General features: G+C 41.0%; 1 protein-coding gene across 1 annotated transcript in view; it reads left to right on the top strand.

The window, feature by feature from the left end:
- LOC143861050 (putative aspartyl aminopeptidase) overlaps positions 1 to 22712 on the top strand; it is a 53998-nt gene that overhangs the window by 8429 nt on the left and 22857 nt on the right. The window contains exons 4-5 of the mRNA XM_077371934.1: positions 13378 to 13580; positions 14150 to 14216. Of these exons, the coding sequence (XP_077228049.1) occupies positions 13378 to 13580; positions 14150 to 14216 (270 nt within the window). The remainder of the gene's footprint in view (positions 1 to 13377; positions 13581 to 14149; positions 14217 to 22712) is intronic.

Below are 22712 nucleotides of genomic sequence, written 5' to 3'. Positions count from 1 at the left end.
AACACATGAATTTATAGTGGTTCGGTTTATTCAACAAGACCTACTCCACTCGTCCAAGTTTATCTCCTTGGGCACTCCACTAATGTAGGATTCCACTATAAGCCGAATCCCCAAGCCGTACAATATTCACTTCGCAACTCCAAGGGAACAAACCCTTTTTCAAGTACAATGCCTGATTCACCTTTCTTGACAGGCCGAATCGTAGACCCTTTATACAATGAAGAAGAAGAACTTGATGGGCATGGTGTCTCCTTGTAGGCTGGTTTTACAATGATAAGGCTCACTATAAACTCTCTCAAATAAGATACACTATAATTCCTTAACCAACACTCTTGAGGATTTCAAGTTCAAGGCACAAGGTGGTTGGTGAGAAGTTTGTAAACCCAAAAGAATGTAAAAAGATTTTGTATGGGCCTTAGGCTGTTTAGAAAATCAATTCATCAAGTTTTAGTAGTGGTAGAAAACTCCTTTTATAGCCTTTTAAAAGAACTAGCCGTTGGGGGGCAAAACTGTAAAAACTGAGTCATTTTGAAAAGTATTCGTTGAGCCCCAACAGATCTATTTTAACGCAGACTCGGTCGAATGTGGTGGTTTGGTCTGCCTCGGCTCATTCGCTGCTCACATTTTTTTTCTTTCAAAAAAGCTTGTTAAGGTGGGTCGGTCGACGGGATTAAGGCGAACAACCAGGATGGGTTGCTCGGAGCAGTCCGGGCGCCCACCTTTCACATTCTGTTCATTTTTTATATTTCTCCGTCTACAAGGGCAGGTCGCCTGGGACCTAGGGTCGGTCCACCGGGTTGCATGAAAAATGTATTTTCCATTTAAAAACTCCACGAAAACTTTGCAACCCTCGGGACTTTAACTCTAAGGTTGCAAACAAAATTTCGAGGGGTCTTAGAGTGTGCCTTGATAGGGAAAGCCATAAGAGGGTTAGAGATACAACCTAGAATAGGAAATGACATCTCTTGGGTTTCTTCTTGAATATAATCTTCAATGTTATTTTTGTTTTGTTTCCTTGTAATTTTGGTTGAGGTCCACCTCGACCCTCTTCCTTTTTAATGAATTCATCCTGCTATTTAAAAAAAAAAAATAAAATCTTTAATGAGTTCCGATTGATGCTTGACTTGCTTAAGATCTTCAAATATGAACTCCATCTTGTAGGATCTTCTAGGGAATGACATTTTGGACTTGCTCCCATGAACTTTGAGTTCTTCTTAAATAGCTATGAAGCATGGGTACGAGTACAGAGTGCAGGTACGACACGACACAGGTACGTGGGTACATGATTTTCTAAAAAACTGGGTGCGGGTACATTCGAGTACGCCGAATATAATAATATATTTTAATATTTTATTATATATTTATAAAAATAAAAATAATAATTGGACAGTAATTAAAATAACCATAACATCACCAAAATGGAAAATTCTAATATCACTCTTCATTCCATAAGTGATTAAGTTCCATATTTCATAACATGAGGCATCAATACATCATTCATTAGAAAAAAAGGTCTGTCGCCAGTGTGTTGACCAGTGTGTTGACCAATGCCTGACGAGATGAATAATTTTTAGAGACCAAATTATGAGATTTTTTATACCGGACTTTTGGGATTTGATAATGTTTGGACATGATAGATTTTATGAATTTTTAAAATTTGAAAAAACCCCTCCGTTTGGAAGTTATGAAAGTTAAAATTTTGACCCGACTCTTTTTCTTTGAATTTTGTACTAGAACAGGAGAGCTGACTTTTTTTCTTTTAGATTAGATTTGGGTCTTGAAACTATTTTTAATAAATCCAAATGGGGGGTATTCCGTTATTTACATGTAAATCTTAAGTAAATGGCCATTTACTTAAATGGTTTACATGTAGATGCTAAGTACAGGAGAGGAGATAGAAGAAGCAGGAAGGATTTACACCAGCTGAGAGAAGTAGGATGTGTCAACCAGCTGAGAGAAGCAGGGTGTCTCAGGTACACGTGGGTGCGCACCCTAAACGCACTCGACACGCACCCAACAACCAAACTTGGGTTTTTTTCCTTTCTAATTATGGGTACGTACCTAGGACGTACCCGCACCCAATACGTGTCTGGTACGGGAGCCCTGGGAGAGTACTCGTGCTTCCTAGTTAAGTAGTATACACTTGGGTCTCCAAGCCATTCATAGTGATGTGCATGTGTAATGAAGTAAAGTGATCGTAGGGAACCCTTGGGCTTACACGTTCCTTCACAGGTGATAGGCCCAAGGAGTTGGTCCGTTGGCTGCCCTGGGCTGAGTGGTGTTATAATACGACTTATCATTCCGCTACAAAGAGGACAACTTTTGAAATTCTGTATGGGCATGCCCCAACTCTCATCATTTCTTACACCGTGTTATAACACGACTTATCATTCCGGTACAAAGAGGACAACTTTTGAAATTGTGTATGGGCCTGCCTCACCTCTCATCATTTCTTACACCTATTGGTCTTGTAATGCGCACCAAGTTGACTATGACTTACATGAACGAGACCGTATACTGCAGCTTCTTAACGACAATTTACATGGTGCTCAAGCTCGCATGAACCAACAAGTGGATAAACATCAAACTAAGGGAGAATTCCAAGTTGGTGATTCTGTATTCCTGCGTCTACAGTCATATCTGTGAAACAACTAGTTACACCAAAAGCTTCTGTTGGAGGAGGAGTTATTTAATCTTTTATACTTTAACACTTCCCCTCATGTGTGGCCCCTCTTATCGGTTTGGCCTACATGTGGCACATGTGGCTTCTCTTTTGGGATTGGCCATTGCATGTGGATTTTTGCTATGGGGTTTGAACTCAGGACCTTTGCTCTGTTGCCATGTGAAACAACTAATTAATCGGAGAAGGTGTTATTTAATCTTTTATACTTTAACAGTATCGACAGTTATCCGTCAATATTTCGTGCATTGGACAAGTTGCTTACCAAGTAGATCTCTCATATGGTTAAAAAATACACCCTGTTTTCCATGTGTCATGCTTGAAAAAGAAATTGGTAGAGCATGTTTGATGGGGACCGTAGTAGGGCCATATTTTAATTTTTAAGTGTGTTTTGGGTGCTTTAAGTCCTTTAAGTTATAGTAGGGTATTAGAGTCTTTTTACATCAAAATAGCTTAAGTTCTTTGAGTTATGCATGCTTTAAAGAGGTCTCACACGAGTATTACGGGATTTTTAAGTAGGAATTTAGTAAGAGCGTATTTTGGTCCAAAATTATTAGGTTTTCTTTAGGGTTTTAGTTCTCTCTTCTTTCTTCTTATATATTGTAAGGCTTAGGGCACTTTGAAAAAAGAATGCTATGTTATGTTATGATGAATGAAATAAGATTTGAAGTTTTTCCTCTTATGTGGATGTGATGTCTACTTCTTGCCGAGGTGCGATGCCTTGATCTTCTCTATTTTGTTATGCCTAGGAACCCCTTGGTGTTATACCTTGGGTTTTGTTCGTTAGATTCCGACCTTGCTATTTATCTCTTTCATGTTTCTTTTTTCTAGTTTTTCTCATAAATCACCTTCCCGGGAACTCGAAAAATTCTCTTGCATTATTTTTCTCTTATCTTCTACACAAAAACCCTAAAATATCTATTAATTTTTTTTTCTCAACTGTAGAAACATCATTCAAATCCATCCCTATCCCGTGTCTCTCTCTTTTGTCCCAAAACTCATTTTACATCTTCCCGGCATCCTTCGAAAGCTTCTGGCATCCTTCGAAAGCCTCCCGACATATGTTTGCACAACTCTAAGCCTACCCTAATCTAGTAGAAACATTTTTCCAATTCATATCATATTTTTGAAAGTAAAACCTAATTTTTACCCATCCTTTTCACCCCTAGCGTCCCTTCTATAGACTCATCCTCTGTCAGATTTGGCGTCGGAGCGAAGTGTTAGTTCAACATTCGATCGTCCTGTATCAATTTGGTATAAGAGCTTAGGTCAAAATCATGTTGTCTAGATGCACTGAAGATCGAAGACATGAGATATTGGAAAACTTAAACGGCAAACTTGATGGTTTTCTATTTCACTTGGACCATTCTTACCAAGGTTTTTATGCATCTCTTCTAGCCAAGATTCCACATGTTACATAGAGTTTGGAGTATGTGCCGAAACAATCATTGTTGATACCTTCTATGGAGTGTGCCATTAAAGCAACGGACCTGAGTCGCTATCATGATACAAAGTTGGTTTCTACGATACTTAGCTCATAAGTATACACTAGGTTTTAGAAAGCGATTGTCATCCTTCAAAGCTGGTTTCAACAGAAGTTAATTCGTGAACATTATATGAGGATCAAGAGAGCAACAACGGTCAAACCACACTTTTGGAAGTGGAAACTCACTTGACGTAGTCAGCAGGAGCTTCAGATTACATCAAGAAAGTCATCGATCGTAATGTTTGGACCCTTTTCAAATTTTTACTACTTGCTCGAGTATACACCAGTAGAAGGCTGCAGACTTAAGGAACAGAAGAACCCAATTTTTCTTTGCCTAAGCAGACACGCCATCAGGAAGACATCAAAAGCGCACATGGTGATCACACTACTTCAAACCAACGACATGATTGCCTAAAGCTAGTTGTGCGTTGGAAGTGTTGGAAAGGACAACCGTATGCGACACGTGCGGGGATTCCAGTTGAAGAACTCTTACTCATCATGCCAATCATTTTATTGGGCGGGGTCGAATCTTTTCAAGCGGGGGAGAATGATGGGGACCATCGGAGGGCCATATTTTAATTTTTAAGAATGTTTTGGGTGCTTTTTAAGTCCTTTAAGTTATAGTAGGGCTATTAGAGTCTTTACATCAAAATAGCTTAAGTTCTTTGAGTTATGTATGTTTTAAAGAGGTCCCACATGAGTACTATGGAGTTCTTAAGTAGGAAGCTAATAAGAGGGTATTTTGGTCCAAAATTATTAGGTTTTCTTTAGGGTTTAGAACTTTCCAGTTCTCTTCTTTCTTCTTATATATTGTAAGCCTTAGGGAACTTTGAAAAAAGAATGCTATGTTATTTTATTTTTTTGAAAAGCGACATATTTCATTGATATTGAATTAGCAATCGGGACCAGTAGTCCCAGCCTGCTATTAAGGGAGACCCCTGGGCACGCCCAAGGTCAATACAGGGGTAATATATTGGAAAAGGATTATAGTAGCCCAAACTCTTCAGACTTTCCTTCTAAATTACGGAAAGGCTATTACTTACATTTCATTCGCTTATCGTCTACGATGCTCGATCCTCGAGTCGAGCACTCTCATCAGGTCCAATATTTCAGCCACTTGAGCCTGTAACTTCCGGGTCCCTTGGAAGATCCAGATGCCCAACCCACTGCATTGGTAGAATTCCCTTCAACAATTAAGGGTCGTTGATTATTCTCAAAGGCCCATCGCAAACCAAATAGAAGAGCTATGATTTCCGCCTCGTTAGCATCGCAGATACCAACTGGCCCAGAAAAGTAGCGACTATCGAAGAAGTAGAGTTTCTGAACACTCCTCCTATGTCAGCTTTCCCTGGGTTACCTAATGAGCACCCGTCGAAGTTAAATTTTAGCCACCCTAGTGGTGGTGGGACCCATTTTGGTTTAGGTTTGGTTCTGATTGCCCTGTCCCAATTGACAGCCCACCAGTTTCTTACCAAATCATCAATTCCATAGGTAAACTGTTTCTTGGCTTTTGTCCAAGAAATTAGTTCGCTTTTAATATCCGCCGCTGGACGAGCACGAGTTCCACTTTTTGGCACAAATATCCTCCTATTTCTTTCCTTCCACACATTCCAAATTATAGCATAGGGAAAGGTCAACCATAGAGCTTTACCAATACTCCAAAGGGACCAGCTTGCCAGCCCAGAATAAAAAAACTGATTATTTGAGGGCATACCTAGGACATACCAAAAGCCCCCAATGCCTTTACCCATAGATGGTATGAGTATGGGCAGTGTAACAGAAGATGATCTAGTGATTCCTCATGCTGTGTACAGAGGATGCACATGCTGGGCAAGCTAAAATGTCACCTCTTTAAACGATCACAATTATTTAATTTCCAATGAACAACCGTCCATCCGAACGCGACCATCCTTGAAGGTGCTAAGGATTTCCATATGCGACTGATTGGAGAGGATTGATTATCATTTAAGGTCAAGAAAAAGGATTTGGCAATAAAGTCACCATTGGGTGTCGGCATCCATATCCTCTCATCCTCTTTTAACTGGGTGCAGTACTTTGACTCCAGTAAAGGAAGGAGTCTCTGTAAATCGAGAATCTCCTCCTCCTTCAGGTTCCTCCTTAATCTTATATCCCAGAAGCCCCTGCCTGATTGACCTTCACTCACTGATAGTCTGACACTGTTGCATCTAGATTGACAACAGTTCGGAATAATCCCGGGAATTCCATACTCAGTAAGGAGTTCCCACACCAGAGGTCTAGCCAAAATCTCACATTCATACCAGTGCCCACATTATACCTGATTCTACGATCAAACTCATCTTTGACGGAACATATGGATTTCCATGCTCCCGGTCCTTTCCCTCCTGTTGGTTTTTTACTATTCCAATCCCCCATTCAGATCCATATTTTGCCACAACTACTCGGTGCCATAGTGCCGATTTTTCTAGCCCATATCTCCAAAGCCATTTACCAAGAAGAGATTTATTCCGCAGTCTGATTTTACCTATCCCAATACCTCCGCTCCTCTTGGATTGGGTCACCTTCTCCCACTTAACCAGATGTCTCAGCTTTTTTTCTTTTCCACCTCCATCCCAAAGGAAATTCCTCTGAATTTGTTCAATTCACAAAGCAACTTTCACTGGAATCTTATAAAGGGACATAAAGTAGACCAGCATATTAGACAACGCCGCTTTTATTAGACTGATTCGGCCCCCAAATGAAATGTATCTCCTCTTCCATGTAGCCAACTTTCTCTCAATTCTTTCTACCACCGGGTCCCACTGAGCAGGTGATGGGATTCCAAACCCTAAGGGAAGGCCCAAATATGTCACCGGGAAAGAACCAGCACTACAACCAATTGTCCTTGCAAGCCTCTGGATCTCAGACGGATCCATATTTATACCCAAAAGCATGCTTTTGTTAAGTTGATTTTTAAACCCGAGGTAGCCTCAAACCAGTTGAATATCTTCATAATATTAGGAATAGCTTGAGGGCTATTCTGGAGAAATACCAGTGTATCATCCGCAAATTGGAGATGGGTGATTTCCGTGGCATTAGGTCCTGCTTGGAGACCCCGAATAAGTCCCGAGCTGCTTGCCTTAGACAGCAACAGACTAAGAGCCTCCACCATAATGAAAAGATATGGGGCTAGGGGGTCCCCTGGCGAATCCCTCTAGAAGCCTTGAAATATCCCTCGGCTGCACCATTGATGATACTGAGAATGAGTTGAAGGATATAAGTGATCTGACCCACATCCTCCATTTTGGACCAAAACCCATCCTTTCTTGAATAGAGTCAAGAAAATCCCAGTCCACATGTCTGTCTTGAACAGTAATCCCTCTTGTCCACTCCTCTTAACCGAATCAATTATTTCATTGGCAATGAGAACCCCATCCAACATCTACCTTGATTCAACAAATGCTCCTTGGAAATGGGAACTAATCCCATCCATGGCCTTTTTCACCCTTCTCGCCAACAGTTTTGCAACGATTTTTGCCACACTGTGCATTAGACTAATTGGGCGGAAGTCCTTAATCCCAATCACTCCTTTTTTTTCGGGACTAGGGTAATGAAAGTCGCTTTAGAAGCATAGCTAATAATGCCCCTTTGCTGAGATTCATAAAAGAAGGCCATAATATGCCCCTTGAGAACATCCCAGAACCGTTGGAAGAAGGCCATTGGGAAACCATCCGGCCCAGGGGCTTTGTGCCCCGCCATTGAAAAAATTAGCTTTTTCCACTTCCTCCTCCGAGAAATTCCCATCCAGCAGTTGTTTTTGTGCCAGAGTTATGGACTTGAATTGGATCCCGGCCAACTTAGGGCGCCAATCCGAGGCCCTAGAGTACAACCTCGAATATAACTCCACAATTGATGCTTTAATGGTTGATTGATCTTCTATAATGGAATTCCCATCTTTTTGACAATTTATAGAATTTATTCTCCTTCTCGAATTTGTAGTTCTATGGAAATATTTTGAATTCCTGTCCCCTGCTTTGAGTCACAACGCTCGTAATTTTTGTCTCCACCTGATTTCTTCTCTTCGTAACATCGCCTCATGCTCCTCCAAAAGTTTGAGGCGCACCATTCTGTCCTCTGCTGTTAACATTCCATTCTCCTCCTTGTTTTCCAGCGTAATCAGGCGATTAGAGATCTCCTCTTTACTTTTGATAGTCTCCTCATCCACCATTCTCTAATTTTAGATTTCAACCCCTTCAATTTTTGGCACAGTGTATAGCCTTTCCAGCCCCTGATTTCAAACTCCTCCCACCATTGCTTGACTTTATCATCAAAGCCTGGTATTTCCAAAAAGTCCAAATCAAATATGAAAGGTCGAGGACCCCCAGAGAAAAAAGAAATATCCAACACCACAACATTGTGATCCGACACCGTTCTTGGGAGCGCCCTCTGGGATAGCAGAGGAAAGCATTCCTCCCATTCTCGAGTAAGAATAACCCTGTCGATTTTGCTCATTACCAGCCGATCCTGGTTATTAGACCATGTGAATTTAGCTCCATCAAGGGGGAGATCTATCAGTTCATGGTCTTGGATGAAGGCTGAGAAGTTTCTCATGCTAGTACTAATTCTGGTGTGAGAACTTTTCTCTGATGGGAAACAAATTGTGTTAAAGTCTTCACCAATAATCCACGGACTCTGCCAATTTTCTCTGATGGTCCTCAGTTCACTCCATAGTTCACTTCTCTCAGAAGCTTTAGCTGGCCCATAGACAGTTGTAAGCATCCACCTCTCATTCCAATCAGAAGAAGAAAAGGTGATTGATATCGAAAATCTCCTCATACACTACCTCCCGATGAAAGCGGCCTTCTTTCCAGATTATAATTATGCCTCCTACTGTGCCCACCGCATCTTTTGCTACCCATTCTCTCTGATTTTGGCCCCAAGACTTATTAATGATTGAATCATCTACCCCCATTAATTTTGATTCAATGACAGCCACTAGGTCAAGCTAATTATGGATAATAAGATTTTTAACCGCCCGAGTCTTTTTATCCTCCCTTAACCCCCTGATATTCCAAAATCCTAGCTTCATTGGGAGCGGGGTCTAGGACTCCCAACAACTTCACCTTTCTCTTAGACATGAATTCCCCGGTGGTTGCCGCCCAAAGGAGCAGCACCCACTTTCCCAGAACTGAATATGGCCTTTTTCCTAGGAGCTTCCTTGATAAATATCAACCCTAGTGTTTGATTAGATCTCTTCCCTTGATTGCTGGATTCCACCTTTGTGTTGTCCCTTTACGAAGTGTCTCGAGACTCCTGACTTTTTCATTTACTGTTTTAGAATTCGCAGGGCCCTAACAACTTTTTCCTGTAGGTTTGCCGAAGGTAATTGTAGGGCTGTCAAATCACTCCCCTTAGCAGTATTCAATGCTTCCTTCCAAGCCCTATTGATGATGTCCGGTCTAGAGACCGCTTTAACCGGTCCTGTCAGTGGCTTTTGAAATTTGAAATTTGAAATTTGAAAGTTCTTTCTGGGCCCACATAGGAGGCATGAGATCTGATTCACCCTGGATCGTATTACCAGGCTGCCACGTGGCCAAAGAACCAACAGTCATTTTCTCAAAAGCTAGCGAGTCATCGGAGGGTGAAATTTCAGATACCGCCGACGAATTGTGCTCCTTTGAAACCATAGCTTGATTCAGCACGATTAAAGATGGCTGATGGTTTTCTGGCTCCGGGGGAGGATCTACTGGTTCTTCTCCTGCATTCCTAGCAGGATCTTGAATCTCGTCTTTGCCCACACTTTGGGAGAGAAAGACCTCAACACCTATTTTAAACAGCGAATCTTGCACTTGGAGGTCCACGAATGGCATCCTAAACTTCCATTCTGGTGCAAGAATTTTTGCCGACGCATGTCTCATACAATCAGAGTGGAGCCCTTTCATGTCCGTTTCAAGGACTTCACCAAAAATCGCCCCCAGAGCTTCAACTGTTGAAATAGCCCATGCATGAAGAGGAATTCCCAGGAACTTGACCCAGATTGCTTTAGAACCCAGTTGATAGTCCTTATTCCAAGCTCTAAGGGATAACAATTGGCTTCCACATGCGTTCCCCCCCATTTGCAGTAATCTGGATGCCTTACTCTCCTCTTCAAACATAAAGAGGACCTCGTTAGAAGCAAGTATGGAAGGTTTAGGGAGAAATGGGATATCCCAAAACCATTTGGCCCATCTCCAGAGGTCTTCCAGGTTCCACTCATACTGTTTAGGCCTCCCAATTAAGCATGAGCGCAAAATCTGCTTCCTCTCATCGATTTCTTCTCCAGTTAGTAATATAATCGGTGCTCCATTTCTATAAATACATGAGGTCTTTCCAGAGTCTGGCCAAACCTTTACCTCCTCCAAGTTACGGTGGTTTAGGGGTTCACCTTTAGGTTTAGGAGGCAAAGGTAGTCCACCAGACCTTTTCGCATTATATCTTCTACACGCCTTGTGCCATTTAAAGTTCATATACCTGCATCTTTTGCACGTCCAGTCTCCCAGCCTTGGAAGTCCCTCATTTTGGTTGTCTTTATAAGTCATCTTGTTCCTTGATACCTTAATCCTAGAGTAGGAAATGGAGAAGGGCTTGGGCCCTAAGAGAACAAAAGGATCAAGAAGGGCTTGAGCCCTTACAACGCTGGAGATATTCGCCGGAAACCCTAAGAGAACGAGTCTAATGCTTATATGTCTTCCTTCTGGTATGAATGCTATGTTATTTTATGATGAATGAAAAAAGATTTGAAGTTTTTCCTCTTATGTGGATGTGATGTCTACTTCTTGCCGAGGTCCGATGCCTTGATTTTCCCCATGGTGTGATGCCTATGAACCCTTTGGTGTGATGCCTTGGGTTTTGGTTGGTGAGATTCCGACCTTGCTATTTATCTCTTTCATGTTTCTTTTTTCTAGTTTTTCTCATAAATCACCTTCTCGGGAACTCGAAAACCACTCTTGCATTATTTTTCGCTCATCTTCTATACAAAACCTTAAAATATCCGCTAAATTTTTTTCTCAACTGTAGAAATATCATTCAAATCCATCCCTATCGTCTCTCTCGTTTTGTTCCAAAACTCATTTTACACCTAACCGGCATCCTTCGAAAGCTTCTTAGCATTCTTTGAACGCCTCCCGACATATGTCTGCGCTCCTCATGCATGGATTTTTTGCCCCCCATGCCGAATCCGTGTCGACATGTCTCCACATGCGAATCGGACATGGATTCACATGGGACACATCCGGATTCTTGTCGTAGCCGTGTCCCGCACGAATCCTATTTTTTCGGGGGAATCCGTTTCATCGTTGTCTCTTTTCCGCACAACTCCTGTTTTTTTGAGCGAATCTGATTATCGTTGTCTTTTTTAAAATGCGAATCCTGTAATTTTCCCATTAAATGTTTTTTCTTAACTTTTTTTTATATGAAAGCACAACCCATACTCTTTTAATAAAAACCCTAGTGCCTCGACCATCCAAATGTGGAGGGAAAAATGGACAAACACAGTTTGTCCACAAATATGCCCATTTTTCCCTCCACTGTTGGATGGGTTAGGATGATCCTATGAGGCTGATTTCTTGTGGACACCCTATCTAGGTAAGGGCCTTTCAAATGAATGGTTTGGATCACCCAGAAAATGTGGGCCCCCACTGTTTTTAACTTGACCGAGTAGATAAGCTTATCTACTCGACCGAGTACGCTCACCTTTCCCTATATATATATATATATGAGAAAAGGGTTGCTGCGCTTGAGTGCAGCTAGGCTTAGCTGCGCTCGAGCACAGAAACAGGGGGGGGGGGTGTGATCCTAAGCATTCATTTGGAAGGCCCCATCATGGATAGGGGGCCTACCAAAAATCAGCTCCATTGGATCACCAATGGGTGCCCATTGGTGGGGCAAAAAATGGACAGATACTGTTTGTCCACAAATCTGTCCATTTTTGGCACCACAAATGGACACCCTAAGGTGATCCAATGGAGCTGATTTTTGGTGGACACCCTACCCATGAAAGGGCCCATCAAATGAATGCTTTGGATCCCACCCAAAATTGGGCCCCACCCTGTTTCTGTGCTGCGCTCGAGCGCAGCAAATGCATACTCTCTCTCTCTCTCTCTATATATATATATATATATATATATATATATATATACACACACACACACACACACACACACACACACATTAAAATTTTTAATTTTGAAAATTTTATTTTATTTAAAAATTACTGAATCCGAATCCTACTTTTGGGGGCTTGCCGAATCCAAGACCTCGAATCCGGGTCGGATCCCGACACGCGAATCCGAATCCATGCAACATAGGTCTGCGCCTCGTAGAAATATTTTTCAAATCCCAATCATATTATAGGAACTAAAACCTAATTTTTACCCATCCTTTTCACCCATAGCGTCCCTTCTATAGACTCATCCTCCATCAGATTTGGCATAAGAGCAAAGTATCAGTTCAACATTTGATTGTCCTGCATCAATGTCATTGTTCAAAGTCAGCTACCAGACATCTCCTACAGGTGAAGTTAAAACCCAGCCACATGCTATTTGGGACCAACAGATTGTCAAGCGTAATAATCGAGCAGTGATTGAGGCTCTTTACCATTGAAGATGCCACGTAGGAGCCTTACCATTCCCTCCAGTAGAAATTTCTGGTAATCAACCTTGAGGATAAGGTTGAAATTAAGGGCGGGGGATGTTACAAATATGTTTTCCTTATTTAGATGATTTTCCTTAAAAGTAGATTTCCATATTGCAGTAGGTTTCCTTTTTCTCTTTTTCCTATTCTGCTGATTTTTGTTTCCTATTTTGCTCTCCCTATTTTCTCTAACATGTAGATGTCGTATGGCTGTTCAGCAAACAGTAGTCACGTTTTGTTTCCTATTTCTCTAACATTGGAGGCTGAGTTTCCTCGAATTAACACACCGTTTTCTTCATTTTTTTCTCCTGTTCTATTCTTCTTTATTTTCTATTTCGATAGATCTGTGTTCTGTTGAAAATTTGCAAATGATCCTTGTGTTATGATTGAATTCTATTTTAATTTCTTAGAAATCAAAGTTCATTAAAATTTGCAAATGAAATCTTTTCACTGATCAAAGTGAATGGTCGAAATGCTCTCTATGGTTTTGAAACTTTTTGTTAAATGAGATCGTCTTTGTGTTACAGATACCTGGTTCAGGTGGCCATTGGATTTGTTTGACTATGTTATTCTGTTTCTTCAGGTAGCGAAAGGGGGGTATTTGGAGATAGGTGTCCAAACTTATGGAAGTGGGTTGTGGCACACATGGTTTGATCGTGACTTAACTATTGCTGGGCGGTTGATGATAAAGGAAGGCAAAGATAATTCTCTTTCCTACTTGCATAGGCTTGTTAGGATCGAGGAGCCCATAATGCGAATACCTAACTTGGCAATTCATCTAGATCGGTATGTTGATCTTTTATTTGACATCCTAATTCTAAACTCAGATTTGGTTCATGTTGGGTTGTATGATTTCAATACGAAGCAACTTTAATTTTTGGGATCAGAGATGATGTGGTACTAGTTTCAATATTTCTTTCTTTACTTGCGAATATCTATTGTCCATCACCAAATGATTTTTGTCTTTTGGGTTATTTGTATTGGCATCTCATGTCCTTTAGTTGCATAAATAGTTGTGGTTTCCTTTCTTCTATCTGGTATCTCAGATGTCTCACATCCACCATCTAGAGAAAGACAGGGAAGATAAGTTTTGTGAATTTTGAAGTTGGTCGTAAGTTTATTATGAATTGGGATATTTTGCTCCAATTGTAAAATATTGTTGTATTTTTTTTCCTGAAGTTAATTTTCTTTCTAGCTGAGTAGACAAAGGAGAATGATTTAGGGTTGTGTTCTGGCTCACATACAAGCCGTGCAGCCAAAGGCCGTCCCAGCATGACATCCCTCTGAAGCATGCTGCTAGCACTTATCTTAAATAAAGTCACTTTTTTTATGTTCTTGTTATGTTTTATTGGCAGGAATGCAGATGGCTTCAAGGTTAACACCCACAGTCATCTTGTCCCTGTGTTGGCAACAACAATTAAGGTGCATAGTTTATCCTTGATGATTTTGTATGCATGGTTGAATTTTGAGACCTGGATGCTGATCCAACAGATCATAACTGCAAATATTCACTCGTCATGATACTCAAGGTTTTAAATTTTGGTTTCGGGGGTAATTTCGGTCCTCACTGAAACCAAAATTTTAGCCGAAATCCCGAATTTTCGGTAGAAGAGCTCGAAATGTCATATTTTTTTAGCCGAAATTTCGGTTGAAATTTGTTAAAGGAATAAAAAATTATTATTTTATCTATAATTTCACCGAAATTTTTCGAAATTTCAGCTATTTCAGTTTTGGTCTTGACCGAAATCTGAAATTTCGGATGAAATTTAAAACCCTGATGCTACTGATATGACCTATTATAAGCAAGATATCAAGTTTTGTTTTTGGTATGCATTTCGATTGTGACAAAACTGAAAAAATGATGAGTTTTTATAGAAATTTTGATAAAAGTCTTGTATAATCACCGAAACATATGGAAACATATACACATTATGAACATTTAAGATGAAATTTTAATAAGTGCTAGAATAAGTTTTGTTAAAAAAAGTGCTAGAATAAGTATAAATACACACTTAAATGTCCATCATATACACATGGTCATTTAAAATGGAATTTCAAGAAGGGCTAGAATAAACACAAATGCACATTCGAAACCATCACACAAGCAAAAAACCACCCATAATTGTTTAACACATAATTACCAAGTTGTGAAACGAATTCGGGAAGCGAAATATGAAGCAAAAGCGGGAAACACAAAAAATGGAGAAAAAAACTAGAAAAATGAAAGCGATAAAACATCATATGAGAAACGCATTGAGAAACATCTTAGAAATGTTTTAGGCACGATAGAGAAACACGTGGAACACAAGTAAACAAGAAATATGTGTTTGTAGATTTGAAATTTGTTAATTTCAAATTTCTACTAGTTTTTTTTTTGCATTAATACACGTGTTTATAATTTTTTCATAATTTTATTTAAATTAGAGGCATACAGAGATGATTTTTGTTCTTTACATATTTTAGTTTTACTTATTTATATTTTTTATTACTATACATACTATTGTTTTTCTTTTTTTCTATTTATTTTACATTTTTTTGTGTGATTTGTAGAAAACAATTTCCGTAAGTTCCCCACATGTTTCACATACATTGTCACCCCCTCCCATAGGTTTCTCATGCATTTCACTCATGTTTCACATAAGCTTCCCATATGTTTCCTGCTCGTTTCCCATGCGTTTTTGAAATATTTTTCCAATTTTTCTCACATTTTGGGAATGCGTTTCCCACCTGTTGTAGGCATTTCCGGCAACTGTGGTTAAACAACATAAAAAAACCCAGTGACATGTGCTTTCTTGCATGTTTAATAATTCAATATATACCACGTTTCATATGCAATTTATATAAATATTTATGTATGATACATATTAACATATTTAAATGCCATATAAATATAATTATGTAACATTGATGGGGAAGCATCCAAGATGTCATGTAGAATGGAGTTAAGAAGAAGATGAAGTCCATCAATAATGGTGTTAAAACATATAAGGGTAGTTTTGTCTTTTCATATAGTTTTAATATAAAATAATAATCGTGAGGGTGAGGAGAGAACTCTAACGATTCTCCCTCTCTCACAACCCAAATCTTCTTCTTCTTCTTCTTCTTCTTCTCAATCTTCATGTCTGCAACTTCATGTGTTAATCTAACATGGTATCAGAGCCATGTAGATCAACACTATCCCCTTCATCTTCAAAACCCTAACCCTAACAATAAACCTATACGAAAATCTAACCCTAACCCCAACCTACACAAAACCCAGCCCCTCCTCTGCTTCGTACCACACTCCCAACCCTCTTCCCTGCTCCGTACGACACCTCACACCCCACCTCTACTTCCTTGCTTGCTTGCTGCCACCTCCACACCCCATCTCTGCTTCGTACGACACCTTCCAGCACATCTTCTGCTGGTCACGACCCACCCACCCCATCTCTCTGCTTCGTACAACCCCCCACGCACTCCTTCCTTGGTATGACACCCTTCACCCCCTCTTCTCTGCTTCGTGGTCCTGCAATTTTTTTTTTTTAGGGATTTTATGCCTTGATTGAGGAGGCATAGGTGTTCTTGATTCCTTCTTTGTATTTTGTGGTTACTTTGTCTTCATGAAGGATTTTGTGGTTGTTCGTTGGTGATGATAGTTGATGTTGTGGTTGGTGATTCGATACTTTTCGTGGTTGGTGTACTGGATATATGGGTGTTGGTTGGCTCGTGGTGTTTGTTCGTATTATTATTTCCGTGTTGGTTATGTGCTTGTTGGTGGTCGTCGTGTGTTGACGGTTGATGTGACTCTCACTTTGTTCGTGTGGCAGCTTTATTAGTGGTTTGTTTATTGATACTAGGTGGTGGTGTTTTCTGTATGTTGTTGCTTGTGGCTATTCAGGCTTGTGTCTCAACTACACTTGTGGTGGTCTGATATTCGGGTTTGTTTCCCGTATTTGCCAGATATTTAGTTTTTCCTCCTTTATTGTTTTCCAACATTCAGAAATTGTTTATGGAACCCACTGACACATCTTCGTCGTCGATGGCGTCCTTGAAAACTGATGTGGTTTCTTCCTCTGCACTAAGTCCTACTGGCTACTCTCATGCTGAAGCCCCTCTTCAGATGACTTCGATTCGTTTGGATGGGAAGAATTATCCTCCCTGGAGGAGAGCCGTTCGTACTTATCTTCTTGGTCGTGGGAAAGTACGGTTTCTAGAACGTCCTCCTCCTCCAACTATGGATCCCTCATTTGAGAAATGGGAACAAGAGGATGCTGTAGTCAGATCTTTTCTTTGGAGTTGTATGGATTCTCAAGTGGCCGCAAATATGATGCTCCTTGACTCTTCTAAGGAGGTTTGGGATTATGCTGCAACCTTGTACTCTGGTGCTAATAATGTCACACGCATGTGTGATCTGTTCTCTGACTGGTTAGGATTCCAGCGTGGTGACCTGTCTCTTTCCGACCATTTCAGCTCTTATCAGGCTCTCTGTCAGCAGTTGGACTTACTCATGCCCTTTACTGTCGATCCTGTTGAACTTGTGCGCCGTCAGGAGGAGATGCGCGTAGTGAGATATCTGGATTCTTTAGGCTCAGATTTCCTACAGTTACGGCAGCAGATTGTGGGTTCTGGTAGCTTGCCCTCACTTCAGGAGACTTTTTCTCGAGTTCAGCGTATGCGGGCTCTTCCGATGACGAATAATACTCTGGATAGCTCTGCACTAGTTATGTCTTATGGTACTGACCGTGGCCGAGGATCTGGCCGTGCTGGTCGTGGTGGTTGGTGGGGCCGTGGTCGTGGTCGAGAAGTTATTGGACGAGGCCGTGGTCGGGAATCTTGGACTGGTCGTGGACGTGGGTCTCGATTCTGTACTCACTGTAGGTTGGAGGGACATCCATTGATTGTTATGACTTACATCCAGAGCTTCGTCCTTCTCGACCTACTGCTTCTGTTGCTACATCTGATGGTTCTAGTTCTGCTCTTGCTACTCCTGCACATTTGCCTGCTGCCACTTTGCCTATTGCTGATCAGATGATAGTCAGTCGTGCCGAATATGAAGACCTCATCCGTCTGCGTGATAGAGGCAAACAACCTGCTGCCACCTTTGTTTAGCCAGGTAGCTCATCTTGTTTTATTTCTCGTCCATCCTCTGAATCATGGCTCATTGATTCAGGGGCGTCTCATCATATGACCGGTAATTTTCAACTTCTTTCTTCTTTCCAGTCAGCACCGCCTACTGCGCCCCGTACTGTGACATTAGCAGATGGGACTACATCACCAGTCTCTGGGGTTGGTGTAGTATCCATCTCTAATGGTCTTTTACTATCCTCTGTTCTTTATGTTCCTTCCTTCCCAGTTAATCTATTATTTGTGCGTCATTTGATACAAACTTTGCTGTGCTCTGTTTCATTCTTTCCCTCCTATTGCACTTTTCAGGATCTGAAGACTGGGAAGAGGATTGGTAGGGGCCGTGAGATGGGTGGTTTATATTACTTTGATTCCTTACCGACTGGCGTTGCACTTCGTACCTCTGCCGACGCTTATCAGTGGCATTGTCGTCTGGGTCATCCTCTTGTAGACAAATTAAGAAAATCTCCTTTTATTAATAAATCTATGGAGTCTTTTTCATGTGAGTCTTGTGAGTTGGGAAAGCACCATCGAGTGTCTTTTCCTTCGCGAGGTGGTAGATGGTCATCTAGACCTTTTGAACTTATTCATTCAGATGTATGGGGTCCTGCCCGAACTACTTCTTTATATGGTTATCGGTATTTCACGCAATAGATGTCTTTACTGCTTTTCGTAGTTTTTATTTTGAAATTGAGAATCACTTTAAATGCTCTGTCTCTTATTTTCGTACTGATAATGCCAAGGAGTATTTTTCCAGTAGTAATGGCTTCAATCAGTTTCTTGACTCTCGAGGCATTATTCATCAGTCTTCGTGTGCTTATTCTTCCCAACAGAATGGGGTTGCCGAGCGCAAAATCCGACACCTCTTAGATATAACTCGCACTATCATGTTCCAAATGCGAGTACCGAAGGTATATTGGGGTGGTGCAGTACTCACAACATGTTTTTTAGGGAATCGGCTTGCATCTTCTGTACTTTCTGGTGAGACCCCATTCTCAGTTCTTTATCCACTGGGTAATCCTTTCCCTTTATTGCCTCGTGTGTTTGGATGTACTTGCTTTGTTCACCGGTTAGGCCCAGGACTGGACAAAGTAAACCCTCGTTCTGAAAAATGTATCTTTTTGGGTTATTCTAGGACTCAGAAAGGATACAAATGCTATAGTCCTACCCTGCGGAAGACTTTTGTTTCAGCAGACGTATCCTTTTTTGAGGATACTCCCTATTTTTTAGATTCTCAGGTTTCTTCCGTTGAGCCCCAAAGTCTAATTTTACGTATCCCTGCTTCGAATGGTATTCCTGATAGCCTTGAGTTTTCTTCGGACGCAAATATGAAAGATTCTTCCTCTTCGACCAAACCTGTTCCAGATTCTCCGGACGTTCCTCTCATGAATGCGCCAAAAGTATATAGCCGACGACCGAGACAGGTAGTTCTGCCTCCATCTCCTCAACTAGCCAATCCTACTTCTCTGTCGGATGACCAACCCTCATGTAATTCCCTTGTTATCTCTGATTCTCCTATTGCTACTCGTACTCGTTCACGTACGACTGCTCATCCTATTTCAAAGTTTGTCTCTTATGATCATCTTTCATGCCGAGATGGATGCCCTTCACTTAAATAAAACCTGGCAGCCTGTTCCGTTACCTTCTGATGCGCAGACAGTTGGCTGTAGATGGGTGTTTGCTATTAAGTATCAACCAGATGGGACAATTGAGCGTCTCAAAGCCAGGCTGGTAGCAAAAGGTTATACTCAGACGTTTGGTGTGGATTATCAGGAGACATTTTCCCCTGTAGCCAAAATACCTTCCGTCAGAGTGCTGATCTCCATTGTTGTTAATCGTGGTTGGCCACTTTATCAGTTAGATGTGAAGAATGCTTTTCTTCATGGCGACCTCACTGAGGAAGTTTAAATGGAGCAACCTCCTGGGTATGTTGCTCAGGGGGAGATGGGTTCATCAGTATGTCACCTTAGGAAGGCAATCTATGGGTTGAAGCAATCTCCGAGGGCTTGGTTTGGACGTTTTAGTGGTGCAATTATGCGGTTTGGTATGACATAGTGCTCAGTTGATCATTCCGTGTTTAGCCATCATTCCAGTACAGGATATGTGTTCCTAATTGTTTATGTAGATGACATTGTTATTACTGGAAATGATCAAGACGGAATACATAGACTGAAGAAGTTTCTTCAGGAAGAATCTGCGACAAAAGACTTGGGTCGTCTCAGGTATTTTCTTGGAATTGAGGTGGCTCATTCTAAACGTGGTCTTTCCCTGTCACAGAGAAAGTATACTTTAGATATTTTAGAAGAGACAGGCTCCATGGGAATAAAACCAGCATCTATTCCTATGGACCCAAATGTCAAACTTCTTCCTGAACAAGGAGATTAATTAGATGATCCAGGTCGATACAGGAGACTAGTGGGAAAGTTGATTTATTTGACTGTTACCAGACCTGATATCTCATATGATGTAGGATTGGTCAGTCAGTTTATGAGTTCTCCTCACACATCTCACTGGGCTACCGTACTTCAAATTGTCCGATACTTGAAAGGCACACCAGGAAAGGGATTATGCTTCAGAAAGAATAGACATGAGATTATAGAAGGATTCACTGATGCTGATTGGGCTGGTTCTCCAACAGATAGGAGATCCACAACTGGTTACTGTACATTTGTTGGTGGTAATATGGTGTCCTGGAGAAGTAAAAAGCAAGATATTGTGTCTAAATCTAGTGCAGAAGCTGAGTACAGAGCTATGTCCTATACTACTGGAGAGTTGATTTGGTTGCGTTCCTTCTTGTCAAAGATTGGTTTTCCTCCTTCGGGACCATCACGGTTGTATTGTGATAACCGGTCAGCTATTTATATTGCCAACAATCCAGTTTTCCACGAGCGAACCAAGCATATTGAAGTTGATTGTCACTTCATTCGTCAGAGGATCCAAAGAGGAGAGATTTGCACCATGTTTACTAGGTCCACAAATCAACTTGCTGATGTGTTCACCAAAGCGTTAGGGCCTGCAAAATTAAAGGATGCATGTAACAAGCTAGGAATGAATGATATATACATTCCAGCTTGAGGGGGAGTGTTAAAACATATAAGGGTAGTTTTGTCTTTTCATATAGTTTTAATATAAAATAATAATCGTGAGGGTGAGGAGAGAACTCTAATGATTCTCCCTCTCTCACAACCCAAATCTTCTTCTTCTTCTTCTTCTTCTTCTCCTCAATCTTCATCTCTGCAACTTCACGTGTTAATCTAACAAATGGTATAGGAGTTTTATTTAGGTTTTAGGGTGTTTTTTTTAATGGTAAATTTTAGAGTGTTATTTAAGTCTTTTGAAGTCATAGGGGTTGGTAGAGTCTTTTCCTGTCAAAATCACTCAGGTTCTCAGAGTTATGAGTGTTTTAAGTAAGCCCTATAGGTGTATTACAAAAATTTTAAAGCCTTAAGTCATTAGAGGGTATTTTAGTCCAAAAGTGTTATAGGTGTTAGGTTTTTAGAACTGTCTAGCTCTCTTCTTTATTTTATATAAATTTTAATCTTTAGAGCTATTGATGCTATCATAGATGAGGGCGGCCCAGCGGACGAGGCTCTCGCCATTGCGGGGCCTGTGGAGGGCTAGATGTACGCAGCCTTACCCCTGCTTTGTAGAGAGGCTGTTTCCGTGACTCGGACCCGTGACCACCAGTCACAATGGAGCAACCTTACTGCTGCGCCAAGGCTCTCCCTCTGATGCTATCATAGATGAATGAATAAAAATACGGATGGTTTGCTGCTTTGCAAAATTGTGGGTGTGAAGTCTTCATCCTCAAGGTGCGATGTCTGGATTCAATCTAGGTGGGATTGAAGCCTTGGAGATCTATGGATGGGATGCCTTTGGATTGATATAGGTGGGATGCCTCAACACTGAGGTGTGATGCCTTAGGAAGCCTGGGATCATGCCTTAGAAGCCTGGTGTAAATACAGTTTAGCCGTTCTCTATTCTTTGTATTTAAAAATTTTATTCTCTTCTATCTTCTAAACTTCCAGATCTGTACCTCTCCATCGACCACCAATCCAAATCTAAACCTTTGACTTTGACCCACAACTATTAAACCCTAAGCTTAGCTGCGAACCTCCTTTTCTTCGTAGCCCAACCAAAACCTAAATTCCTATCTTCAAACAGTCTAAGAAACCCCTTTAGTTGTTCCTACAGCCCATCGGCCATCCTTTTACCTTGCATGTCTGTAACCCAGACCTTCTCGATACCTTTAATCCCATATCTTTCCCTAGCCTGTCCCATAAATCCTATAGATATTTTACCTACAGGCCTGTTACAGATTTCTATTGCAAAATTTACCCTAGTTTTGTTACATATAATAAATTTTTAACCCATCTGTCATAAATTTCTATTACATATTTTTACTGATTTTATTCCAGAACTAACTTGGAATCATCTTTAGATCCAGGATTGGACCCACTAAATAATAAATTGTAACATCTACATTTCTTTTGATTGTTTGACTCTCAATCTGTAGTCAGTGCTAAAAACCAAGGAAGAAGGAATCGCACCTTGGACCGGAGAATCCTGATTCCCTAGTACGCAATTCATTATTGGGAATCATTTCGAATCACCAAAATTTGGGAGTCGGGGTTCGGATTCGCTGGAAACGCAATTTCCACTTTTGGGAACCACGGTTTAATGTTATGTGAAACGCGATTCCCCGGAGATTCCCCTGCGATTCCCAACTCCCCGGCGAATGTCCGGCGACTTCATGATTCCCGCTTTTGACCATCCCGGCAGCCTTCGATTCCTGCTCTGGTAACCTTGCTAAAG

The sequence above is a fragment of the Tasmannia lanceolata genome, unplaced genomic scaffold (assembly GCF_043159265.1).
Source record: "Tasmannia lanceolata isolate RefF3 unplaced genomic scaffold, GAP_Taslan_0.1 ptg000037l, whole genome shotgun sequence".
NCBI lineage: Eukaryota > Viridiplantae > Streptophyta > Magnoliopsida > Canellales > Winteraceae > Tasmannia > Tasmannia lanceolata.
Note: the sequence above shows the minus strand (reverse complement) of the source record. Positions and strands in the feature narration are given on the sequence as shown.